The sequence below is a fragment of the Triturus cristatus genome, chromosome 4_2 (genome assembly GCF_964204655.1).
Source record: "Triturus cristatus chromosome 4_2, aTriCri1.1, whole genome shotgun sequence".
NCBI classification, from domain to species: domain Eukaryota; kingdom Metazoa; phylum Chordata; class Amphibia; order Caudata; family Salamandridae; genus Triturus; species Triturus cristatus.
Window position 1 is genome coordinate 196,211,969 of NC_140586.1, and position 27,118 is coordinate 196,239,086.

The following is a 27,118-nucleotide window of genomic DNA, read 5'->3' on the forward strand; positions in this document are numbered from 1 at the left end:
AGGACGATACATAATGTGTAACAGACAGGATGGTAGTGACTAGTGAGGCCAAATCCCAGAGACCGGTGGACTCCATAAGAGCGGTGACCTGGAATGTAAGAGGCCTGAATTATTACCGGAAACTACGTAAAGTACTACACTACCTCACGCGGCACAACATTGACGTTGCCCTCCTACAGGAGACGCACCTCCCGAATCAGAGCCCCATGATGCGAACTAGGGGTTTGATGGGGAATGTCAATGCGGCTGGTTTCACAACACACGCCAGGGGGATAATGACTTTGGTCAATTCCAGGTCGGATTACAAGCTACAACTGTTGAAGGCTGATTGCAGCGGTAGGTTTGTGATCTCACGCTGCCAGGGTAGGGGTCTAGACTTACTATTGGTTAATGTTTACGGCCCAAACTATGACTGCCCGGAGTTTTTCACCACGTAAGCCAACATAGTAGTAGACAGCGGGGCGCCTCAAATTCTGTGGGGAGGAGATTTCAATATAGTTAGGAACCCGTGCCTTGACAGATCAGGGGGTCCGATCAGAAAGCCGGCAACGGCGGTTAAAGCGCTAGATAGGGCAATGATTAGTATGGCACTTACGGATGTGTGGAGAACGCTCAACCCTATGGAGGGGGGTGTTACGCACTACTCCGCTTACTATAACCTACACACACGTATTGATTACTGGCTAGTGTCAACGTCCCTTATGTCACAGGTTCGTGGGTGTCGGGTTCAGCCGCATACCCTATTGAATCATTCTCCTATATTGTTAGACTTGTCCACTCCTAAGAAGTCCATACCTCCATTCACATGGTGATTTCCCCCATACTCTCTACTGGATCCCCTCTTTAAGGAAGAGATGGCGGATGCGATAGCGACGCTTTTTTACACCAATGTTGGTTCAGTGGACAGTTTTCAAACGGTTTGGGAAGCGTTTAAGGTGTATATCAGAGGGATGGCCCTTACCTAACATTCCGGGGTGCTTCGAGAGATCCGAAAGAGATTGTCGAATCTGGAGCGCAAATTGGGGGAAATGGAAGTTAGGCAGCAGTCAGGGAATGAAGAGGACACTGCAGAAGAGCTAAAAAAACTGTTAGAAGAATATCATGATGCGGCAGATAATGAAGTGCAACATCTGGGTAAACACGCCACAGCACGAGTGTATGGTGAAGGCGACAGGCCTGGTTCAGTGCTAGCTAATATTCTCAAGGCCCGGCGGGGTAAAACCTCCATCACAAAGGTTAGATCGGAAGGTGGGGAGTTATTTACGGAGGAGGCGGACATTGCTAATTGCCTCAAATTGTATTATTCGACTCTGTACGCCTCATGTCAGACCGATATGGATGGGGAAATACTGAACTACTTGGAGCACATTCAGTTACCCTTCCTAACTAATTCGCATAGGGAATTCCTGGCCTTTCCTATAGAAAGAGATGAGATCTTAGAGGCACTGGCTGGAATGAAGGCGAACAGTGCCCCGGGTTCGGATGGCCTCACCGTGACTTTCTATAAAACCTTCATAGACCTCTTGCTCCCATATATATCGGAGTTGTTTGATGATATGTGTGTAACAGGCCAAATGCCACAGTCATTGCGTGAGGCTATTCTGGTGGCTATCCCCAAACCTGGTAAGCCCCCGGAGGAATGTAGCTCTTACCGCCCACTCTCCTTGCTCAACGTGGACGCTAAGCTGTTTGCGAAAGTCTTGGCCACACGCCTGGCTCTGCTAACTCCGGAGCTGGTCGCTCCGGAGCAGGCAGGGTTTGTACCCGGTAGAAACCTCACTTATAATTTGCGTACGGTGTTTGGCACAATGCAACATGTCCGGCGGGATTCTAAGGCGCTTGCTGTCTTTCTAGACATGGAGAAGGCGTTTGACTCGGTGGAGTGGTCTTTCATGAGACAGGTTTTGACTAGAATGGGATTGGGTACGGTCTTTTTGCAAATGATTGGGGTGCTATACCATGCACCTACTGCGAGGATACGATTGGGTGACCTGGTCACAGACTCCATCCCTATCACTAGGGGAACACGTCAAGGATGCCCCTTATCGCCTATACTATATGCCCTGATAGCTGAGCCTTTGGCGTGCGCACTCCGGGAATATCAGTCTTAGGGGAGTGAGTTTTCCTACCTACAAGTTAGTGGTCTCCACATACGCAGATGACACCCTGCTCTACGTCCATGACCCTGAGAATAACCTGTCTCCGGTACTTCGGGAGGTGGTGCACTTTGGGGCGCTTTCCGGACTCTTTTCCGCTCACCCCGTCCACCACACCATTTGAGATTGAATACCCGTTGCAGTGGTCAGACTACTAGGTCAGATATCTTGGGATATGGTTACATATGGACTCTGAAACAGTTCTTAGAGAGAATTATGGGAGGGAGGTGGATAAATTGAAAGATGATGTAGAAACTTGGATTGGGCTCCCTCGGTCGCTGGTTGGTAGGATATCAATTATGAAGATGGTGGTGCTACCTATGTTTCTATTTTTGTTACTAATGTCCATATAGTGTTGTCGCGTGCCTTTTTTGCTAGGCTCACTAAATCTTTAGTACGGCGGGCAAGCAGGCGCGCGTCAGCTGGCGAGTGTTGACATTGCCTTACCATATGGGAGGCCTGGGTGCGCCTGATTTAGAGTTGTATTATAGGGTGGCGCAGGGAGCTCAGGCACATAGTTGGATTCACGGTGCGGAATCAGTTCCATATCTTAAACTACAGAGATTGTTTGCCGATCCTCTCCCACTTCCAGCAGTCATCTTTGAGCCGGTTGATCGCAGAACGGGGTTTTTGGACCCCCTCAACTCAACTAGGCATGCATGGAAATCCTACTGCAGCAAACATGGGGGGGCCTTATTATATTCTCCGGGAATGCCCTTAGATTGGGCGGTCTGGCTGTCCCCTTGTAAAGAACGGGGAGTGGTGCGTGCCCTCCGAGCATTGGGAATACACACGATGGGGGAACGGTTTTCAGACGGTGTCGTTAAAACATGGGACGAAGTTGCGATCGCGGTGGAAGCTCCTACTCTGCTGAAGCGTTTTCAATTCTACAGGGTGAGTGGGGCATTGAGGCAACACCTAGGGGAAGACATGGCCGAACCCCCTGAGGTTATGGAATTATCGTACCTCATCAAAACTAAATCTCCCCGTAAGTTAATATCCAAATTATATAACATTGCAATTTCACAGAGAGTACACCAGTACACTAAGGCCAGGCTGGCCTGGCAGAGGGATCTGGACACTAATAGATGATGCCATGTGGGCATATTGCTGTGCTGGTACGCGTCGAATATCACTGCATGGCAAACACAGACTGATTCATTTCAAATATACAAGTAAAGTCTATTATATGCCAGAACGACTGCATAGGTATGGCTTACGGGAAGGGTCGACTTGTGATAGATGCGGCTGTCGGTCGGCAGATTTTATCCACTTGGCATGGGACTGCCCTGGAGTTTACAAATTCTGGGAAGCCATCTTTCGGAAGATAGGAGTGGTGGTGGCGCTAGATCTGCCCCCAGACCCAGTAGTGGCACTGCTGGGCTACTCCAGAAACCTTCCGAGGGCTGTGCGCAAGCTGGTGGATATGGAATTGTTGATGGCAAAGCGCATGGTAGCACTGTGCTGGATGCGGGGGCCCTTACTCACAGTGGCGCAATAGACTCGCGACGTGCTCTACTGCTGCACGCAATCTGAAAATTTTAGTGAACTACTCCAGCCGCGGAGCCAGCCAAAGAACTTCTGGGGACTATACACTGATTATCTTAGAGAGGGTGGAGAGGGTATAGGGACAGGGACAAATGACGGGACAGATCCCGACACGATGGCTCCCCGAGGAGATTGGGGGACAGTGTTCAGGGATGGACGGGCTTCACAGACAGAGGTTGGAGGGGTACAGGAGGTGTGTGGGACTGGAAACGAGGGGACATAATGGCTACTGATCGAGAGTCACCGGTCTTATATGGGGAAGATTGAGTGTAGCAACCTCTGAATCGGGATTTAACAACTGTGCAGGGTGTAAGGGGATAGCTTTAAGGACAACGACTGGCCGGACGCCTCAAAGTTGAAAGGTATGGGGAGGGTGTTGGTTTCTTTTTTGAATTAAAGAGAAAACTTTACATTCCCATATGGGAAACATATATGGGATTTGACATATAACAAAGTCAGGGCTCGAAAAATCAGGAAAAGGGTACTAGTCCTGCAGGTCTAGTCCCTTGGAAAATCCCCTCGACCTCACTGCAACCTACTTGACCTCCGTCTCTGAAAACGGAGCACAAGTGACAAGATAACAAGATTTAAAGGCATCTTTATTGCTCATTCCCTTTGTGAGCAATAAAAATGCCTTTAAATCTTGTTATCTTGTCACTTTTGCTCCGTTTTTAAAGACAGAGGACAAAAGTTAGTTTGTCTTCCTACTCGCCAGAAAGGGCGAGTAGGACCTAAAAAATAGCTCGTCCTCATCAATTCTCCCACGCAAATGCGAGCGGGCGAGTGGATTTGTCAAGCCCTGAAAGTATTATTTGTATAGCGTACGGCGCTACAAATGTCAGACACAGCGATGCCCGGCCTCCGGGATGTGGGATAAGATGGGAAGGGACGTGCCTTTCAGAGTGAATGCGGCCGGCCTCAGGGTTGTAGGCGCACTGCTGTGTATGTCATCATGTGCTTTCAGTTACAAAATAAAATAAAAAAAATAAAAAAAAATTGACCAGGCAAATCTGGAAAAAGTGCTAGCTGTCATTGAGAACAGCATTAACACCCTTTCTTCAAGGATTTATACATTAGATATTATTGTTTCATCTGTTGTGGATATTGTACAGGATGATGCATCTGTTCTGTATCATGGACAAAATCCATTGCGTTCTATTCTGCAGGTTGCATGGACTTTGCATACATTGAAGGCTGGGAAAGTTCCCTGGGACTACATGAATACATCATCTTTATTCCTGCCGTTTAATGCGACTGCAAAACAACAATTCATGTCCATGAAAGATGCAACATACTCATTACTGCATATTGAGAAGTTAGAACCTTTACCTTTCTCTGTGGCAGAATCGAACTCAGCCGCGTGACTTATCCACGGTTTGATCACCTTGCTGCTTCCATTGTTTAAGTTCAGTTCATGTATGAAACATTATGCCCTAGGCAGATATGAACCATTGGGTACTGGTTTCCTGCATAAGGTTTGGTCACTCCCATTTACATACAGGCACATGAGAGAGGGTAAAGAAGTTTATTTGAAAGGAGAGGAATGCACTTCCACACCTGATCACTCAGTAGTCTGTAGGCACATCCAATTGCATGGCGTATGCAACTTTCAGGCACCGAATTTAGCTTGCATTCTAAAGGGAAATCCTGTGCCAGCAATTACGCCCACCTTTACATTATTAGCGAACGGTAGTTATTTGCTTTTCAATAATGAGGCATGCTGCGGTATGTTAGTGGGAATTCCGTACATTGTAACTGTCACACAACGCGTAGTATGCTGTAAAAATGTCCTTTTCCTGCCCCCGCATGGGAGACTGGATGTATCCATCTGGCCTTTCATCCCAACCTTGAAAGCAGAGTTCAACAAGATGAGCAGAATAAGGGCTCTATTGTCTCAAAAAGAAGTCGCACTGACTTCCTCCCGTGAAACATTCGTCCTTCACGTAGCTAACAACCGCACTGCATGCGCTTTTAAATACGGATCTCCCCCTTCATTTCGGTGCTCTGATTCATACTATATTCAATGCCTCGTCAACAACTGGCTTAGCGCTTTTTTTCAAAGTTGTGGGCTCTGGCCTCGTGACCTCCTTCCAGACAATCTTTGGTGTGATAGCGGCATTTTTTCATTCTATTTTTTCCGGCGACTTCGGCGGGCTCCCGTTGATTCTCGCCCTCACGGCCGGTGTGCTCCTTTTGGCCTGCTTGCTGCGCAATGGCTGCACAATATGTATCACACGACAGCCTGCCCCGGCTGCTCCAACTTTGTAACCTGATGCTTGAATATTATGGAACATTACCACTGGCCACTTTAAGCGTAGCCTATGGATTGTCCTTCCGGTTTTCCTACTTTACTTGCGTGCAACCTGTTTTTCATTGCCTAGATTGCCCTTTCGAATGGGCTCTGGATTTGTGCCTGTCGAACTCGGTGTCTCCTACCCTGGATTATGATCAACTGATGAGTCCCCTAGTAGCTCATGAGTTGGACTGTTCTGGTATCGGGATTATGGCCTGTGGAGCGGCACATGGAGTCCTAGGGAATTGGGATATCTATACAGCAGCATATGACTTCTTGGCGAGAAGCTATCTTGAAGAACACGCAAGTTGTCCTCTGATTGTGCTAGAGGCTCCAGTTATCGAAGAACATGTATGTTCATTTACTTTGCTAGACTGGATGGCGGAATCTTTTATAGAACATTATAACGACTTCCTCTTGGAAGCTGTCGCTACTTATTGTGCTTACACGTTGATGGATTACCTTGGAAGTTGTCCATCTTCCATTAGTCAAACCACATGTTTTTGAGTTTTTTTACTCCACATCTAGGCTCTGTCGAGCCTTTGCGAGATGTTACATTTTTCCCCCCCCCTTTTTCAGGCGGGTTTTCCGAACCTTCATGTAGGACTTGGCCCTTTTTCCCTCAGTTGTTTTCATTTTTCGTGTTGCTACAGATTCAGGGAGCCATGTTATCTACCCCTGAAACTTCTGTCTGAGGGCCTGGAGCACAAAATGGTGGCCACCTGTGACATCACCAGCATCCACTGGAACCTACCAGCACCTTCCAGAACATTCCAGGAGATTCCAGAACTCTGTGACAGTTGGAGACCGTTTAGAATGTTGGGAGGATAAGAGAGGCAGTTGACAGTTGGAGCTGGCAGTTGGCACCTGACTGGTGAAGAGAGAGGAGCACAACAGTGAAGGAGGAAGGAGTGAAGCAGCAGGGGTGGAAACTTGTGCCTGGAGTGGGGTCCATAAACCCACCCTTGATACTTGTCCCTACTGATGGATCCCAGCCTATAGCCCTGTGTGGGAAGAAGACAGAAGAAACTTATCCTAAGGACCTGGACAGCAGGAACAGGCCTTAGAACCAAGAAAACAGCAAGATTCTGACCTGAGAACTGGTTTCCCTGGAGTCCGGCGTCGAGTAGCCTGAAGACCTGGAGCCCGAGGTGGAGAAGCGGCGCTGACTGAAGTAGCAGACGTCGTACCCGGAGCCGCCTGAGGTCGTGAGAGGGCGCCGACAGAGGTCGTGAGGAATACCAGAGGTCGAGGAGGAAGTGAACCGAGGTCGAGCGAGCGGCGTCATCGGAGGAGTGAAGTCCGCCCTCCGGAGTCGTCGGAGACCGAGGTAGAGGAGCACCGGAGGTCGGGAGTGAGGATCGCACTCCGGAGTCGCCCGGAGCCTGTGAGGAGGAGCACCGGAGGTCGGGGGTGAGGATCGCACCCCGGAGTCGCCGGAAGTCGACATCGAGGCCAGGCCGGCCGACGTCATCGGAGCCGAGGGCGCCATCGGACCGGAGCCGCCCGAAGTCGACATCGTGAAGAGACTGCCCGACGCCGTCGAATCGGAGGTCGAGATCGAACCGAGGCCACCGACATCGGACCGGAACCGCCTGCCGGTGTCGTCAAAGAACTGACATTGTGCCGAGGCCGCCGAGACCGAACCGGAACCGCCTCACGGCGTCGACACGACTCCAGCGGCGTCGGAACATCAGAAAAAGGGCAGTAAGTGGAGTAGAGGGCGCCTAAGGCCCTGTGGAGACCTGAGAGACTGCTCTAAGGGGCTAGGGAGGTGCTGAAACCAACCTGACTGTGCCTGGGGTGAACTGGGACTAACCTAGAGAGGTTGTGTGGAGAGAGAAAGCCAGGGCACTGGTATTCCCCCCTTTGATCTACCTCAGCTTAGGCCTCAGCCTTGTCCCAGCCAGGGAGTAGCCCCCCTCAAGCCTTCCACAACCCTACAAGCTGTGCCTGGGCCAAATCAGCCCATAAGAATTGAAGTGTCATCTGATTATATGAGGGTTGCTGTATACTTTTAATTATTTATTGGGGATACTGTATTTATTGAATTTTTACCTATTTATTGCTGCACTATATTTATAGGTCCACAGGACTTGATGGTGTACAATATTTATTGGTACAGTATTTATTGCCTCAAAGTATTTAATTGTCTGTATATATTGCACTTGTATTTATGCCCTGTTATTTATGATCACCCCTATTTATTTCATCAAACAGCCAATATTTATTTGACCTGCACTAATTGAAACTTGTATATTGTGATTGTCTTATTTATTTTTCCAATCAGCAACTAAGAGAAAAAGATAAAGAAAGAATATTTTCATAATTTTTACGGTGTAGAGTCGTTTTTGGAACGGATGCACGCATGGTTCTTGTATGGGTATATTGTATGCTTAGCACTGCGCCTGTTTCCTGACCACTCGAGCCAAGCTACCACAGTGTGTCCGGAAGACCACCACCACCCTTTCTAGTGTGGGAGTGGTTTTCCAACACTTCACTACCAATTATATGGATGGACAATACATGAACTTGGTTCGGTCTCTGTCGAACTTGAACTCTGCGTTCCTGATTTGTTTCCCTAGTTGTTCGTGGTCCGATCAAGGGAGGGTGTAGTAGAGACGGAGCTCCAGGTACACACATTGCTATGTTAGCATAAGCGTCTTAGAATTAAAACGCCATCTTGCCACTTTTGCTGCTTTTGCACACGACACTGCAGGTAGCTGTTATTATAAGAAAAACTGCTTGCTTGCTTTTTCTTCATATGAGAACGGTCTGTTGTTCACATCCTTAGACGTGCACCGCGAACTTGGTCTGAGCACTGTGTGCAGAAGCAGTCCGGGCCAAATAACAATGTATGCTTTTGAATTCAGGTGGATCGGCCCACGCTCTAGCCACAACACGCACACAGCTGCAAGTATCTGAAACTCGAGTGCCTTTAATATTGCAGTTTGCAAGCATGATTCAGACACTTTGGAGAAGACCTTTTCCAGACACAGAGCAGAACTGATCCTGTGATGTGATTCACCTAAGCTGATCTTTGCGGTATGGGGTTCCCCATTCAAACCTAGAGACCTTGTATTAGTTTAATAATACTAGCTTTCTTATGAAGGGAGGGGGACTATAATCCACTATCATTTAGAACATGATTTCACCCTTCATTTTATATGGTATTGTAACAATGCTGATGGTTTTATTTTTAATCATTTGTCTGCTTATGTTAGCCAAAGTACTGCATCTTAGGGCATATAGTTAATAATAAACATTTTAAACTATACTGTGTCTCGGATTACTCTTGTTGTGGACTGATATGAGAATAATAACGAAAAGGTGTTTGAGTCCCACCATTCCTGAGAGTACTCTAAGTCGCTTGTTCTGGGTTGTCTAATCATTGGTAGCTTCGAGATGATACGGAGAACGAATGAGACACTGATGCTAGTCGGATAGGGGTTCTGGGTACTGAGGTGAGTTTTTGGTACACCGCAATTCACTGAGGTCCTGGTTTCCTGCGCATAGTTCTGTGCAAGAGCAGAATCCCTGCAACAAAACAATTTCAAACATTAGCCCCAATACAGTTCAGGCTGGACTGTTCCCATGGGGAGCAGGGGAACGACTGATTTGCATATGGCTGAGTCAGAACTGGGAAGGCATGGTGAGCAAAAGAACGATGGACTAAACCCAGATCTGTGAATGAGGGTTAGTGTAAAGTTTCAGCACTCCATCCATCATCTTGTTGCGTTGCTATGTTCCCCCTAAATGGCCAGGGTATGTCTAGATGTGGATCCCTTGTGCACTGTGCCACTGGATTCAAGCTAGCCTGGCTGATGAGGGGTAATACCCCAAAACCCAGGGGTGTGGAATTCAGTAAAATATCTACTTGTCCATGGGACAGGTAGCTTCATAATTCTACATGTCCTGTATAAAATCCAGTTGTCCCTTTGGTGCCTTGATGTGCACCGTCAAATAATGGCAGCACTCATTATAGAAGAGCTCGGATAATAGCCTCTCTGGTTATGTCAGGCTCATAGTATAGAAAGATTTGAAAACTAGTGATTTCCGTATTTTGCCTCTTTTCTGCAGACCTACACATTTATCCTTTCATTCACCCACTGATATCTAACATTTCACCTTTACATTAGCTTCCATTCATTCTTTAATCAGCCTTTCACCATTCTGCTTGTCAATCCATCCATCCATCCGCCCATCCATATCCAAATATACCCATCCATCCCCAAACATAGCCATCCATCTGTCCATCTTTTCGCTCACCCATTCTTCCTCTCATCCATCAATTTACCCTTTCACTCATCCATCCTTCCACTCATCCATCTTTTCGCTTACTGATCCATCCACCCTGCAACCCATCTATCTTTTCATCCTTTCCTTCTTCAACACATCCATCGTTCATCCAACATCCCTGTCACTCATCCACCCTTTCACTCACATCCATCCTTTCACTTACTCATCCTTACACGTTAATTATGGGCTTTTGTCTGCCGAGCTCCAGACAGAAGAGGCTCATCAAGAGCTCCACCCCGCTGTAGCTGCTAAAGCGAGTGGTTCACAACACCCCTGGCCAAACCTTTCCTTCCAGCTCCAAATCTATCATTCAAACTTAGCCATCCCTCCTTCCACTCATCCATCCATCCTTTCGCTCATCCATTCATCCACTTTCACCCCCTCCATCCACCTTTTCACTCATATCCATCCACTCTTTCACTCATCCCTCCATCCAGCCATCCTTGTGCTCTTCCATCTTTCACTCCTCCATCCCACTCAAATCCATTCACCCTTTCACTCATCCCACCATTCATCCTTTTGCTCTTCCATCTTTCACCTCATCATCCTCCTTTTCACTCAAATCCATCCACCCTTTTACTCATCCCTCCATTCATCCATCCTTTTGCTCTTCCATCTTTCACTCAAATCCATCCACCCTTTCACTCAAATCCATCCATTCACCGTTTGACTCATCCTTCCACCCACCCATCAATATTCACATCCTTCCACCCACCCATCTTCACATCCTTCCACCCACCCACGAATCTTCACATCCTTCCACCCACCCATCAATCAATCTTCACATCCACCCAGCCATCCATCCATTCACTTTCACCCCATCCATTCACCCTTTCTCTCTCTCTCTCATCCATTAATCCACCCTTTTATTCAACCATCCATCCTTTCACTCACTCTCATCCATCCATCCTTTCATTCAACCATCCATCCTTTCACTCACTCTCTCTCATCCATTAATCCACCCTTTCATTTAACCATCCATCCTTTCACTCATCCATCCACTTTCACCCCATCCATTCATCCATTCACCCTTTCACTCATACATCCACACACATCTATCCACTTTCACCACATCCATCCATTCACCCTTGCACTCATCCATCCTTTCACTCATCCATCCATCCTTTCACTCATCCATCCATCCTTTCACTCATCCATCCATCCTTTCACTCATCCATCCATCCTTTCACTCATCCATCCATCCATGTATATATCCATCAACCCTTTTCAAGTAAATTATGAACCTTTGTCTGGAACTGTAGAAAGAAGAGGCCCATCAAGAACTCCACAGCTGCTGTTAGCTACAGCGGCGTGTTCAGATGCCCCTGGTGCATGCACAAAGTGAAAGGCGAGGCCCAGTGCAAGGAGAGAAATTAGGGTGCGCCTGAGGATTGCATGAATTCCCCATGGGTAAACTAATGAGCTTTAATGTAAGCCCTGGATGAGGTAAGATATGAGAGGCCAAGGGGAGAAGGGTTAGCAAGTACAGGCACTGGGTGAAACATAAGGTGCACAGGAAAGGCACAGTGCAAAGGAGGGTTGTGCAGGGGCTGCAAGAGAAGAGAAAGCATGGGCTTTACTGTAGGCCCCCGGAGGCGAGGACAGGAGGGATCTTTGGGCCGATTTGAGGCCGAAGGGTGAAGCACAGAATAAAAGGCAGGGGGTCACAAGGTTAAAGTCAGAGCATGAGCCAAGAGGCCGAGCCTCTTACATTCCAGTGATGTGAGTGTTCTGGAGCTGCATCTTATGCTGGAAGAAAAGGAAAGGGCCAGAGGAGGGCCTGGAAGCCTCGGGGACAAAGCAAAATGACTCTTACCTGACAGTGCTGTCCATGTTTTATATGGAGCTGCAACTTTGAGCTCAGCTCAATCATGTTGTTGTTCTGCTCTGGTGAAATTTAAGTGCAGGCCCCAGCTTTTGAATTGACCCTTTCACTGCCAATGAACTGCTCAGAGCTCCTTATTAACTGGCTGTGACCAAGAGGGTTAAACTGCTGTGTATCAGATTACCGTAAGCCTGTCTACTTGTCCTTTGGACAAGTTAGAAATTAAAACCTCTTGCCCTTGTAAGAAATCTAGATGTCTCGGGCGTCGGGAGATAGGAATTCCCCACCCCTGAAAACCGGTCCAAGGATGCTCGTTTCCAGTCTAGGGAGGACTTGGCTTGGCAGTTTGGGCTGGACTGTTCCCATTGGGCGCAGGGTCAAGACTGAACTGCATATGGCAGGGTCCCAACTGGGATGGCATGGTGGGTAAAAAAAACGATGGATTAAACCCAGATCTGTGACTGATAGTGAGTGTTTGAAAAAGTTTCAGCACTCCGTCCATCATCTTGTTGTGTTAATGTATTTGAGCCATAGAATATCTAGGCAGTTATCCCAATTCATGCAGTCTAGTAAAATGGTTCTACATAAGTGGGCTTCTGGATTTTTCCAAATTCTGTGGCATAATAATGGGGGTTGCAATGCAATTTGGTTCAGCCCAACATCTTCATTGCAAAAAGACGTTGCCGTACAATGTGGGACAGCCAGTAGCCTTCTTATAAACGTATTTTCCACAATATGTCAAGATTTACAATGAGCATACCCCAGATACCCACACCCTATGAGGCAACAGACTCACACCTACTTTAAAAAAAACGCAAAGCAGCTCACCGATTGGTTTGTGTCCCAGCTTTTTGGAAAAACAAAAAACTGCATCAATTGCCCTTTGAAATTGCATAACACATATTCACTAAAAACTGGCAGTTAGGGGGAGGAGCCTAGCGCGCAACCAAGATGGCCGCGTAGGTGCGAGGCTCCAGAGGACCTCCGCAACCTCCTACGTTTATCCTGTCTTCATCCTGCATCGGTTGAGGGGACTGTGTCGGTGAGCCTGAGCCGAGGTGGTATCCGTTTCCCGTTTTCGAATTGGACCTCGGGTGCCGGAGTGAGCACCGTTTGAAGTTTGCGGCCTACTTCTCTCCTGACCCCGGATTCGCGTTTGGGGGCGACCCAGTGGCAAAGTGAACAACAACGGCGGGCTGGGCCTGGCGAGTCGCGTACCCCACACTTTCACGCCCCCTTGCCGTTTTCGCAAGTGGGATCACGGCGCTCTTTGTGTTGGGGTGGCCTCGCTGGGAGAGCCTGCCTGCCTGCTGCGGCCCGCTCTGCCGTCCTGGGGTGGCCCCCCGGAGCTCGTGGCCTTGATTGCTTGCTCTCCACTGCGTGGCTGGTGCGGGTGTGAGACCCGCGACGGTGGCCACGAAGCAGGATGGGGATCGGTTAAAGGCCAAGTCAACCCGGCGTGGCGCCGCACATCAGGCCAACATCATGGACCGCTACACCCTCCCGAAGGGGTCTCCCGGCGGATCGCACAAGTACTCGGAGTGCCCCCCGGATGCCCCGGATTTGCCCACGGATCTGTCTCTGCAAGACGTCATGAGCGCCATTGCTGAAATGAAGGCCTCGGTGGGCCAGCAGTTCGACACTTTAGCGCACAAAATCGACGCGGTCCTCATTGATGTCAACCTTGTGAGAGCTGATCTCTCCAAGACTAACGACCGGGTCGATTCTTTGGCCCACACCGCGTCGAGCCTCACGACTGAGGTGGCGGCCCTTCAAACGGAGGTGCACCGGCTCCGTCAGGCGAGTGCGCTCATGGATCGGCGCCTGGAGGACTCCGAGAGCCGGGCCCGGAGGAATAATATCCGCATCATCGGAGTGCCCGAGGGACGGGAGGAGTCGGCGGCGGATCTCTTTGTGGAGGACCTGATCACTACCCATCTCCAGCCTCGAGGACTGAGTAAATTCTTTGCCGTGGAGAGGGCCCATAGAGTTCCCGGGGGCAGACCGAAGGTTGGAGCCCCTCCGCGGCCTCTTATTGCCCGTATCTTTAACTTTCGGGACACGGATGCGATTTTGCAAGCTTCCAGACTGCAAGGGCCGATTAAGCTGGAGAACATGGAGGTGAACTTTTATCCTGACTTCACCCAAGCGGTCCAGAAGCAGAGACTGAGTTTCCTGGGCGTCAAGCGGCGGCTTCGAGGCATGAACTTAAAATACGCCATGCTCTTCCCGGCCAGGCTGCGGGTGGAGGTGGATGGTCGCACTCACTTTTTTGACCGTCCTGAAACGGCCGGGGACTGGCTGGACACTTTGTCTGGGGGTCATGTTCGGGAGGGCAGGGGGGGGGGGGGGGGCTGCGGGAGGAGACTGCCCACCGGACCGGGTCTGAGGTTCTGATGCCGGGGCTCACTACGGATGATGCTGCCACTTTCGGCCAAGCTTAGGGTCTTTTGTTTGTTGTACTCGTCTTCCCTCCTTTGGAGGCAGTGCGGGGTCTTGAGGGGGTACTCTTTCCTCCTCTAGGGGGTCTAACTAGTTCCAATTATATAGGGGCGACAGGCACACTGCAAGTTGGGGGGGCTGTCTGGGCTCATGCAGGGGTGCAGGGAGGGGGGAGTTTTGTTGGGGCGGTTGGGTTGGGGTATTGTTCATTTGTACCACAAGGCAAAAGTATTGTTGTGCTATTCCTAAAGTGCTCTCGGGGGGACGATTGATCGCATTCGGCTATGATGGGGGGTAGGGGACTGAGTCTTTTGTCCTGGAATGTTAATGGACTGGGGGACAGGATAAAACGGGGTGTGGTCCTGCAGTTCCTGAAACGAATTTCACCTGATATAGTTTTTCTGCAGGAGACACACCTCATTGGCAACTCCTTTCGTGCTATGAATCGACGGGGCTACCGCCTTCTGGCCCATTCGGGCTTCACGTCTGGTTCAAGGGGTGTGGGCATTATGGCTAAAACCTCGCTCCCGTTGGAAGTTGATGAGGTGCTCCATGATGACAGGGGACGTTACACGGTTCTGGTGGGTAGAATGGAGGGCAGAGTGATTGTTTTTGTTTCTGTCTATGTCCCGCCAGGGTTGCAAACGACTACTTTTGCGGATCTGGGGCGCCTCCTCCTTGGCCTTCCGGAGGGGATTCTAGTGGTTGGGGGGGATTTTAACGCTGTGGTTTCCGGAATTGAGGACCGTCACCCCCCTAGGGATCTCCCCCGTGCCCAAGCGTGGTTGTCTGGCCTCTTGGATACCTTGGGGCTGGTGGATTGTTGGCGTTTGAAACACTCTACACAGAAACAGTACACCTTTCATTCCGGGGCCCATGGCAGTCTCTCAAGGCTAGATTATGTCCTGGTGCCGGCGGCGCATGCGGGGAGGATCGGGGAGGTGCGCCATTTGGCGCGGGGCATTTCGGACCACTCCCCGCTCCTGTTGCACTTCGACATTCTCCCGAGGGGGGAGGGTAGGGTGGTCCCGATTAATCCCTGGTACCTGCGTGACCCTACCATTCGCGCAGAGTTGGTTAAATCCCTTACGCGATATTTTGACGATAATGTGGGGTCTGTGTCATCGGCGGTCTCTCTGTGGGAGGCGTTCAAGACGGTACTCCGGGGGGAGGCCCTGTCCCTTATTTCCCATTCCCGGAAGCGCGAGCGGGAGGAGGTGACCCGTGTTGAAACTGAGATAACCGAGTTGGAGGGTGATCTAGAATGGGGGGTGACGGATGACAAATTACATGTTCTCCGACTCAAGCAGGCGGCCTATAAGGCCCTCGTTACGGAGGCGGCCAGGGGCCTCAGTAGAGAGCAACAGGGGAGACTGTATGATGTGGGTGATAAGGCTGGGAAATTGATTGCGTGGCTGGATAAAAAGGAGAGAGCGAGTCGAGTTGTCCCGTCGATTGAGAAACTGGATGGTGTGTGTGTCACTGAACCGGGAGAAATTGTTGATTGCTTCGCTGAATATTTCCGTGGGGTGTATTCCCCGGTGTCCTCCCGCTCGGAAGAGGATTCCCATGACCTGCTCAGGGATATCGCGCTGCCTTCCCTTTCGGAGGAGGACAGAGTGTCGTTGGACGCCGCCCCAACATCTGAGGAAATTGCCCTCGCCATACGTTCGGTCGCTTCCGGCAAGGCCATGGGTCCTAATGGTCTTCCTATCGAATTGTACAAGCTGCGACCGGATACGCTGGCGCCGCATCTCCGTGCTATGTTCCTCGCGGCCCGTTCGGCGGGTTCCCTCCCGCTAGACCAGCGTCTGGCTACTATCGTGGTTATTCACAAGGAGGGGAGGCCGCGGGGCCGGGTCACGTCCTACAGGCCTATTTCGCTGCTGAATCCGGAACCCAAAATTCTCGCCAAGGTGTTGGCCAATCGGCTGGTTGGCGTGGTGTGCGATCTGATTCACCAGGATCAGTCCGGTTTTATCCCTCATCGCAACACTGCGCTCAACCTGCGGCGCTTGCATGGGGTGCTCGCGCGTGTCCCGTTCATACGGGAGCCGGCCATTTTGGCGTCCCTGGACGCCACTATGGCGTTTGACACACTTGAGTGGCCATATATTTGGGCGACGCTGGCGAAGTTTGGGTTTGGCCCGGGATTCATCGGTTGGGTGAAATTGTTGTATTCCGGACCGCTGGCGCAGGTGGCTGTAAACGGTAGAGTGTCGGCTCCGTTTGAGCTGGGCAGGGGCACGCGGCAGGGCTGCCCGTTATCGCCGCTCCTCTTCGCGCTTGCATTGGAGCCCCTGGCGGAGTGGCTGCGGTGGCATCCTTCTATCCGTGGTCTCCGATGGACCCCCGAGTATGAGGACCGCGTATCTCTTTACGCTGATGATATTCTTTTGTACCTGGCTTCCCCGCGTAAATCGCTGATAGTACTGGTTAATGTATTGCACTCATTTGGCCTCAACTCCGGCCTAGTCATCAATTGGGCTAAATCTTGTGTGTATGTCCTCTCTGGGGAGGCTCCTATCCTTCCGCGGGGTTGTCCTATCCAGATTGCCCCGGGGGGATTTAGGTACCTGGGTATCTTCATTACCCTGGATGCGGAGGCCCGGTATAAACAGAACTTGCTTCCCCCCCTCCAGCGCCTGAAGGATGATGTCGCGCGTTGGAGGCGCTTGCCGCTCTCGCCGCTCGGCATTGTTTAAGATGATGTCGCTGCCACGTTTCCTGTACGCCTTACAGAGCACAATGGACGTTGTCCCGGCGCGCTACTTTCGCGAGGTGGAGAGTTTGCAGCGCCGCCTGTTCTGGGAGGGTAGACCGCGTATCGCCCTGGCGAAGCTGACGCTCCCGTGGTACGACGGGGGGGGGGGGGTTGCCCTCCCAGACATCAAGCGATATTACTGGGCCTCCCAGCTGGCTGCGATAAATCACGGCCTTTACGGGCCCGCTCTAAACCCGGCCTTTGAGATGGATAAAATGTTACTGCCGGGCGGCGACTATAATCGGGCGCTTTATTCTAGCTCGCTCGACGCACGTCTGACGGGCCCCACGCGGGTCATGGTGCGAGTGTGGCAAGCGGCTAACTTGGCGATGGGGTGGAAGGATCGTTTGACCCGGGCGACGCCACTATACGCATCTGAGCGGCTGGGCTCCCTGTGGACCTCGAAAGGCTTTGAGAAGTGGGACATGATAGGCATCAGCAGGGTGGGCGATCTCTGGACGAGGGGGGGATTCAAAACGTTCGACGTGCTGCAGACGGAATTCCAGTTGCAGGACAGGGAGTACTTTCGATATATGCAGATCCGTCATGCGTTGTGCTCCGTATTCCCGGACGTTGCCTCCATCCCGGAGTACTCCCCTCTGGAGGATAGAGTGCTAGATGGGCATGTACCGGACGGCACGATTTCCTTAATTTACAAAAAACTCATCAATGATCGCTCGGGACTGCTGACTGGCCTTCGTGAGGCGTGGGGGGCTGATGGATTGGAGCTGGATGACGAGGGCTGGGTGTCTGCGGTGGCCTCCCCGAAAGAGGTGGCCATACCGGCTCGCCTTCGCTTCGTCCAGCTCAAGATACTCCATAGGGTCTATGTAACAGGGCCAAGTCTGATGCGTATGGGCTATGCTGTGGACGGGTTGTGTAAGCGTGGGTGTGGTTCTTTGGGGTCCTTTCTCCATATATTGTGGGAATGCCCGGAGGTGGCGCGATTCTGGCGTGGTGTGCACGAGGTTTTGCAGGCAGTTACGCATGTGCCGCTGCTGCCCGAGGCGAGGAGATGTCTCCTGAATGTGTGGGAGCCAACCGACTACTCAGTGCCGCAGACGTGGTGGGTGACTCTGGGATATATGGTGGCCAAGCGTGATATTGCGCAATTGTGGGGTTCCCAGAGGTCACCGACTGTCTCGGTGTGGAAGGACAACATGGATTGGTGTATGTTTCGGGAAAAGGTGGTGTATGTTGCGAGAGGTAAGCCTGGGAAATGGGTGAAAGTGTGGGGCCCCTGGAACGCCTACCGTCGGGGAATCTGTACCCCGCCGCTGATGCCTGATCCGTCACCGGCCCCGTCTCCTTAGCCTGCATGTCTTCCTGGTTCTGGGCATTGAGTTCACTTTGTCTCCGTCCCGACCTATCCCCCCCCTTGATATTCCTGTGGATCGGTAGGGTCCCCCCCAGGGGAGCACATGCTATTGTTTCCGATTGTGGGTTGACTTGTTTCTTCGTTATTTATATAAAAATGAAACCGTTGTGTGGGGTCCGGATGGTGTGGCTGCCAACGCTTCTTTCAACTCCTGTGATCTCTCTTCTGCCGCAGCGTGTGTTCTACTGTTTGTATTATATGCTCTTTCTGTTTGCTAGCGGCCGGCCTGAAGGTTGTAGGCCCATCTTTGTATATCTTTTGGATTCTGTAATAAACGGTTTCAAAAAAAAAAAAAAAAACTGGCAATTAAAATCTATATCAATGGGAACTCCCAAATACGTGAAATGGGGAGTTTTCATAATTTCTTCACCACTAAGCATAACTCTTCTGGTCTTCGATAGTTTGGGCCCACATTTCATTACATAGGACTTGGTGCGGTTTGTCTTTAGTCTTAAACTATTCATAAAACTGTTAAAAGCACCTATCTGGGACTGAAGGCTATTAGCTGTTCAAGCAATGAGAATAGCGTCATCTAAATAAATTAATACAGGAATTTCTCGTGCGTGGACCTTTGGTATATCTTTTCCAGCCCTCACCAAGTGCTCTCATGGGGAATTAATGTAAATTAGAAAGAGAACTGGTACTAAAACACACCCATGCCTGACTCCTGTTACTGATGGGAATTCTTCGGTGAGGTCTCCATTGCTGCTAGAATGAACACCGGCTGTCGTGCATGCATGTAGTCTACAAAGAAGAAAGATAACTGCACTATCAATACCTAGCTATTAACCATATATCAGGACGGTCCACAGTATCAAAACACAGGTTTAAGTCCATGATGGCTAGATGGACACAACCTTTGTTGGCCTATTAAGTCTTTAGAACTAGGATCTTTCCCACCCCAGCTGAAAATCTCTAAAATATTAGATACCTGCCCAAGAAGAACTACCTCAAACCAATCAATCCAGCAAACTACAGCCCAATTTCCAGAACATTAATTCGTAGGTAAACTATTTGAAAGAGCGGTTTTACTTAGCTCTCCAATTTTACTAAGGAAAATGACATCACTTACCTGAATACAACGAGGCAGGACCAAAGAGTCTGCCTCTGTAATTATATAGGATGGTCGAAACCACAGTGTGTACAAGAGAAGAGTGGCTGCCTACCTGCTTCTGAACTTACAAGCAGTATTTGACACTGTTAACCAAGATACACTACTACACAGACTATCACCTTGGAATCAGTGAAAATGCCCCATAACTCAAAGACAAAGAGAGCTAGGTTTTCCTACCACCTTTCATATCTGCTTCTCACAGCCAACACTGTGCCATCCCTGAGCAGGTCAATCATTTCTACGTTCCAACAGCTAGCTAACTAACTCCCTCACCAGACCTGTTGAGATTGTTCATGTTACAGGATACAAATATGCAAAATCATTCTAAAACTGGATAGCCCAGAAAACCTTTACAAGTCAAGACTTGGTGAATGCCATGTGCCTTAGATGATAATGATAAACAATTTAAAGCTCAATACTGCTAAGACAGATCACTATCTGTGCACAATGGCACAAAAACCACCATATTGCCATATGACCAAGAAACATGCCCTACCAAGTAAATCAGGAAAGTGAGAAACCTAGATGTACGTATGGATCCAGGTCGAACCCAGATACCATATGTCAAGGAGCAACTGCTACACAATGAAAACACTGACACTTTTGGATATCACCAAAACAAGCTATTGTTGAAGGGATTCTGCTTGGGAAAAGTATGCCTGGGATCACAGAAAGTCAGTATGTAGGGACTAAGTCACCATACCACATCAGTACATAAGGGCACAAATTCTGACTAACCCACCCTCCTAAACTTCCCAGACTAACAAGTATAAAAGCACCCAGAACAAAACACTGTAGTCCTCCAGGGGAACAGCAGTAACAGGTCATCACCTTTCGTTTTCTCACTCATGCATGTCCATATTAAACAGAAATGAGACAAGAACAGTTTACAATATTTAAACTTTTGCGCTCTATTATGAAGCAACTGTGCTGCAACTAGAAAACATACAAAACTTAACAGTGTGAATAGCATTACTAATAAACTGTACACAATGAAAAGCCCTATCATGTCAACGGTATATCTGCCTAAGCCTAGCCTCACTACATAAACACAATGATAGGTCAGTAATCTCTGGGAGTGATACTAGGCTCCATACCTGGCGCCTGTCGTTAGCTAGTCTGCATCTCAGATTGCACAGAGCTGGTACGCTCGTCCCGGGATCTATCCTCTGCTAGTAATTCTCCTCTCGGGTTCCAAAACGCAAGCCTTGGCTTATAGGATGACAAATGCCATGCTCAAAAACAGCAGCTGGGTCTCTCTATTATGTATAGGTGTTAGTGTCCGGCATAGAGAAAAACAGGGCACAGTGTTGTTTGACCTTGTACGAAATGTTCAGACTGAATCCCAGCAGAAGAGCTTAACAAACAAAACGTATGCAGCCTACTTCTAGAATAACAGTGTGGCACAAAAACAAACATGTTACTTTGTAACATGTGCAAAGCAAAAGCAGCCTACAGCGTGTGCAGTTAGGCTAACATAGGAGAGAACTATAGGGGGCCCAATAGGGGACTCACCTTACTATCCTCACTCTTGCGATCTCCAAATAAATTATACCAAGAACCTATATCTTGGCACTACCCGTTTCATCATATGAAAAATGCAATTAATATGAAACACTGCAACAAGACTCCTCCTATGCCTTAAACACAGATAACAATACCTTACTGCACCCACTCACACTGGCTGCCTGTAGCTAGATGGTCAATGTTTAAAGAACTTAGTATAGTCCACAGAACAACCAGAGTAAAAGGGCCACTATGTCCACAAATTACATTTTTAACAATACACATAAACAAACACTGTACTCCAGGCGAGTACCAGGGATCGACATAGTACCTCACAATAAGAAATCCACAGACAAAACAGCATTCTCCGTATAAACCACCAAGCCCTGAAACGTATTGCCAGACAAGATTCGAAGAATCCAGGAGACTTTAAAGTTCAGAAGACGAATGTAAACGTGGTTGTTGTCATGATAATTACATCAACTGCTGATGCAGAGAAAGAACAATGAACAATAACTTCACATAAGTTCAAGCACAGTCCTCAGGTATGGAACAATCCCAACCAGTACATTATGTTCAGACGACAAACAGGCACCGACCCATACTGGGGAGCTCCATCCAACATAAAGGTGCAACGACTGTGGCATACTGATGGAATAGAATAACTCCACCATCCCAACCAAGAAATATGCATCTCAAATCAGTTCTAGAAGTACACGCTGCCACTCTTCGCCAGAAGACCAGCAATCTGCTAAATGACATGCAAGACTCCAACCATATATCCCTCTGTACCCGCACTTTATTAACATAGTAAACAACGTCTACCCTACTTCCTAGCTGTAACCACAAGATGTAGGACAATTACTCTAGTCTACATGACGGCCTTCCCGGTATCGATTTGATATAATCCATGTCACCGTATATCATATACCAGTTAACTACCTGATCCCTCATCAACTGGAGAGGCAGATAACATAAGAAAGGACCTATGGAACTTTCATGGAAACAAGACGGAACAGATAAAAGGCTATACAGGCCGACTTAATAAATTATTCAACGTTTCGTCCTCCCTCTTTTGCCTTCTCAAGACCATAAACTTTAAACAAAACAATAAAATCAAAATGAACAACCGAGTACATTAACTGGCTATTTAGATTACGATAAGAAATACCATAAAGAGATCTGAAGGACTGTCAGCTTATTAAAAACTATTAACTGTGTGCCTATCTCCCACACTTCTTAAACCATCACACTGCTACGCTCCGAGTCCCATAACACTATAACTGACCTTCAGTGGTCCTCACCCACAACATGGAAACACTTCCACATAGGATCAAAACAAAGACGACACCCTTCCAAACACACTCCTTGCACTAGTAGCATGCTGCCCATGTGGGCAAGAATGTAATTAACCCACAGAGATGGCAAGCGCTATATAAATAAAATAATACAATACTAACCACATCCAAAGAAATCTGCTACATTTCACTGGTCATCAGAAGACTAACAGACTCTGAATGTCCCAAATAGTCCTGTACTCTGAGCACTGATACCCTCTTATAACAAAAAAGATAATAATCAAACAGTGCATCTAGGCAAATCTCATTACTGGACGTCTAAAAGCAGCCATCTAAACGAGGACAGTAACACTGTGTACTTAGGAAGATCGCCTACACCCACACTCTTCACACGGGTTACCTCTTCCAAATCTACAAGATTACAAAAATGATAACATCCTACTATACCCACCATAAGAAATCTGATTTAGGAGACAAAAGCTAAACTACGATAAAGGGAACTGCAGAGTTAATCTGCACTGTCAGCATACACAAATTCTAAATATCCACATCAATCTCTCACACTTTTTCATCAATCACTCAGTAAAATAATGAGCCCCATAACATGGAAATCACACCTCGCTGGTCATAATGCATGACACGTTAACACTTCCCACATAGGCCCAAACCAAAGATAACACACTTTCAACCACACACATACATAGTGTTACGAGATACCTGCATGGATAAGTAGTTCAGGCCTCCACAGAGGGGTAGCAAAGCGCTATACAAATGCTGCAATACAATACATGGGGAAATGGGGCCCTCCCACATGCAAAGGGCTGACAAAACAGGGTTCCCTTTTCCAAAAAAGGAACGATCAGAAACCCATTCATGCAATTCTCTATTCTAGGGCCCTATCGAATGAAATTATGAGTCGCCTCTCTCACGAACAGCCAGGGAACTCCCTCTTATTAGTTCGATTAATCTTCCTTGAAAGCTTTTAAAGACAAAACTGTCCGCTTACTCCCAATGAAAATACCTTATCTGTCCTTCTGAATTATCTGCCCTCCTCTTGCTTTACTGTATTGATATTATCTGACCTACTTCCAGTATTTTATTAATAGTAATAGAAACCTCATTCTCCCCATCGACCCAGATACCCGAAGGACCTCCCTGCCACGACCTACAACGTTTCCTTCCATTACCCAACAGTCCCTTTTATACTTCTGCCACCTTAATCACATACATATGGCTGCCACCCTCATCAATCAGGAGGGACACTTGTCCGTTCCACTCCTTCGACTCTCTTCTGTTCATGTCTGGCATCCATCCCCAGGATCCTCTGCTTCACTACTCCCTCCGAGAATTAACCAGCCCTTTTCCTCTCCATGGATCTCCTGCGCTCCCGCTTTACACCAGGGGTTTATTTTATGGTGTATCCCTCTTGTCTGTTCGTTGACTGACAGCTCCTCCAGGCCGAGCAGGGGGAACACCTGTGGTACAGCCGCTAAAAGGAACTAGGTTTTAGGTTGTGGGCGGGGCATGCGCTGCGTAAACCACTGGCCATTCGTGCACTGCGAAGGCTTCGTGCTCACCTGCCCGGAGCAGCTACCCCCCGCTTCCTAATCAGGTCATCCAGGGACAGGTCGGCCATGTCGGCACTAGAAGATCACAGCTCCGAAACCGGGGAGCTTTCTGTGTGTCTCCTCACCAACGGCCAACGAGTATTTCCGGGCCACGCGGCGTTTTCCGGTTCCTCGTAGCCAATACAGAGCGCGCAAGCTCCGCGCCTGTAGAGCGAGGCTTAACACGCAAAAGAGCCCAATAATATCGAACTCAATGCGGCCGCCATCTTGGAATGGTACTGGAATAAACTGAAAGTATTATTTGCTGGTAAAAACATGCGGAAGACTCTCCAAATTTGAAATCCTAAAAGTAAACAATGCATGGCTTCTCGTACACTCGAACTAAAAGAGGCAAAGAACATCGAAGTAAGTTTTCAAAATTAAGATTTAAAGAAACAGATAGCAAAGCGGTATGAACAGCAGTGTCAAGCCGAAGACCAAAGGAAGCCTCTGCTCTATGCGATTTGGGAACAATGGTTCCCGAACGAACCATTGGAAAATATTGCCGAATAAACCATCGGAAAATGTATCACAAGTATAGATAAAGAAGGAAACAGGGTGGCAAAAAATCAATTCTTGTGTGTCCACTGTTTGGTTGGCGATGACATTTAGCTAAATCACTATAAGTACTCCGGCAATGGACCAGTCAGCAGTATAAACTCTGCTACTAGCTCAGTTGTTGGTATGCCCTGTTTGAAGTAAATAACACCACCTAGGCGTGGGGAAGGAGGCAAATCCCTTTGTTAATATTTTCCCTCACACACCCTAGTGGTGTCATGCTTCATCATTGGGACACCCTGACGTCTAAAGGTCAGGGTGGGCTCGACCAATATTTCAGGGAGCTCTTGGTGAGATGATTTTTGGCCAGGGGGTATAAAGATTAAAAATCGGCGTCAAACCCCAGTTTCCCTTTATTCTTGGGTTTGGCACTGATGTTAAAAGATAAAGTAAAAGGGATGCTAGGGGTATTATGGTCCTAGGACCCTATTGCCAACATGTTTCTGTCCTTAATGCCCCATAAAGGGTGCACGGACATTCATCAGGGCTTGTGCCCCCTGTGGGTAGGGAAAGAAGAAACAGAAGTTCCCTATACTATTATGCAGTAAGGGCAGATAGCTGCTCCTTATTAAAATGTCATTCCGTATTTGAAATCACTCCATCTGTGAAGAACAAAAAATGACAAACAACATGTATAGCGCGTCAGTTCTTTTTGGCAAGGAGACATATCAACATAGGCAATATGTACGTCTCGGTTTTTTCCACATCATCATACGTGAAATCCAAAAGAAAATAGAATGTGCGCGTGATTAAGGCATAACCACTCATTATGTGTGACACACAGCATTTTGGTGTGTATCTAGTTTTTTTGTGTGGCGGAATTTTCCGCATTCTATTTGCACTCATAATTGTGGTGTCAGATTCTTAAGGTGGCGGTTCTGTACCGCATCCTAATTTCACACATCCATTTGTGTGTGTCTACAAAATCACATTTTTTCAAGTCAAACTTCCAATATGCAAACACGAGTTTAAAACAAACCACTCCTTACTCGTACACACGTCATGAATATAAATTCACTCTAGTTTGTAAATTCACTCTAGTTGTATAGTTATGCTTACCCCAATTTAGGAGCGGATAAACGTTTAGTGGGACCGCTACATGTGGGGTAGACCTGTAGTCACACACTATGTATTCGTATAAAACAATTCGTAACATTCAGATTGGTAGGTTCACGGTCAAATACCAGAGGTGTAGGAAATTTCGCCGAAAAATGAGGAGGGAATCCAGCCCCACACACAATGGCCGAAATATGTAAGGGAAATAAAGAGGAAAACATATGCGTGACCTCCGCACCTCATTTTGTTTTCCTCTTTGTTTCCCTTACATATTTCGGCCATTGTGTGTGGGGCTGGATTCCCTCCTCATTTTTCGGCGAAATTTCCTACACCTCTGGTATTTGACCGTGAACCTACCAATCTGAATGTTACGAATTGTTTTATAGGAATACATAGTGTGTGACTACAGGGCTAGCCCACATGTAGCGGTCCCACTAGACGTTTATCCTCTCCTAAATTGGGGTAAGCATAACTATACAACTAGAGTGAATTTACAAACTAGAGTGAATTTATATTCATGACGTGTACGAGTAAGGAGTGGTTTGTTTTAAACTCGTGTTTGCATATTGGAAGTTTGACTTGAAAAAGTGTGATTTTGTAGACACACTCAAATGGATGTGTGAAATTAGGATGCGGTACAGAACCGCCACCTTAAGAATCTGACACCACAATTATGAGTGCAAATAGAATGCGGAAAATTCCGCCACACAAAAAAACTAGATACACACCAAAATGCTGTGTGTCACACATAATGAGTGGTTATGCCTTAATCACGCGCACATTCTATTTTCTTTTGGATTTCACGTATGATGATGTGGAATGAACCGAGACGTACACATTGCCTATGTTGATATGTCTCCTTGCCAAAAAGAACTGACGCGCTATACATGTTGTTTGTCATTTTTTGTTCTTCACAGATGGAGTGATTTCAAATACGGAATGACATTTTAATAAGGAGCAGCTATCTGCCCTTACTGCATAATAGTATAGGGAACTTCTGTTTCTTCTTTCCCTACCCACAGGGGGCACAAGCACTGATGAATGTCCGTGCACCCTTTATGGGGCATTAAGGACAGAAACATGTTGGCAATAGGATCCTAGGACCTTAATACCCCTAGCATCCCTTTTACTTTATCTTTTAGCATCAGTGCCAAACCCAAGAATAAAGGGAAACTGGGGTTTGACGCCGATTTTTAATCTTTATACCCCCTGGCCAAAAATCATCTCACCAAGAGCTCCCTGAAATATTGGTCGAGCCCACCCTGACCTTTAGA

General features: G+C 48.1%; 1 protein-coding gene across 2 annotated transcripts in view; it reads right to left on the minus strand.

Moving 5' to 3' along the window:
* The window catches only part of POLDIP3 (DNA polymerase delta interacting protein 3), a 90,698-nt gene extending 66,329 nt beyond the window's left edge, over positions 1–24,369 (minus strand). Inside the window, exon 1 of one of the 2 annotated variants that reach the window (XM_085601171.1) lies at positions 24,201–24,369. In XM_085601171.1, the coding sequence (XP_085457297.1) occupies positions 24,201–24,259 (59 nt within the window). In that variant the 5' untranslated portion in view covers positions 24,260–24,369. Of the gene's footprint in view, positions 1–23,851; positions 24,046–24,200 lie in introns of those variants that run through there. The other variant, XM_085601170.1, reaches the window with a different exon arrangement.
* Positions 24,370–27,118: the final 2,749 nt, after the last annotated feature.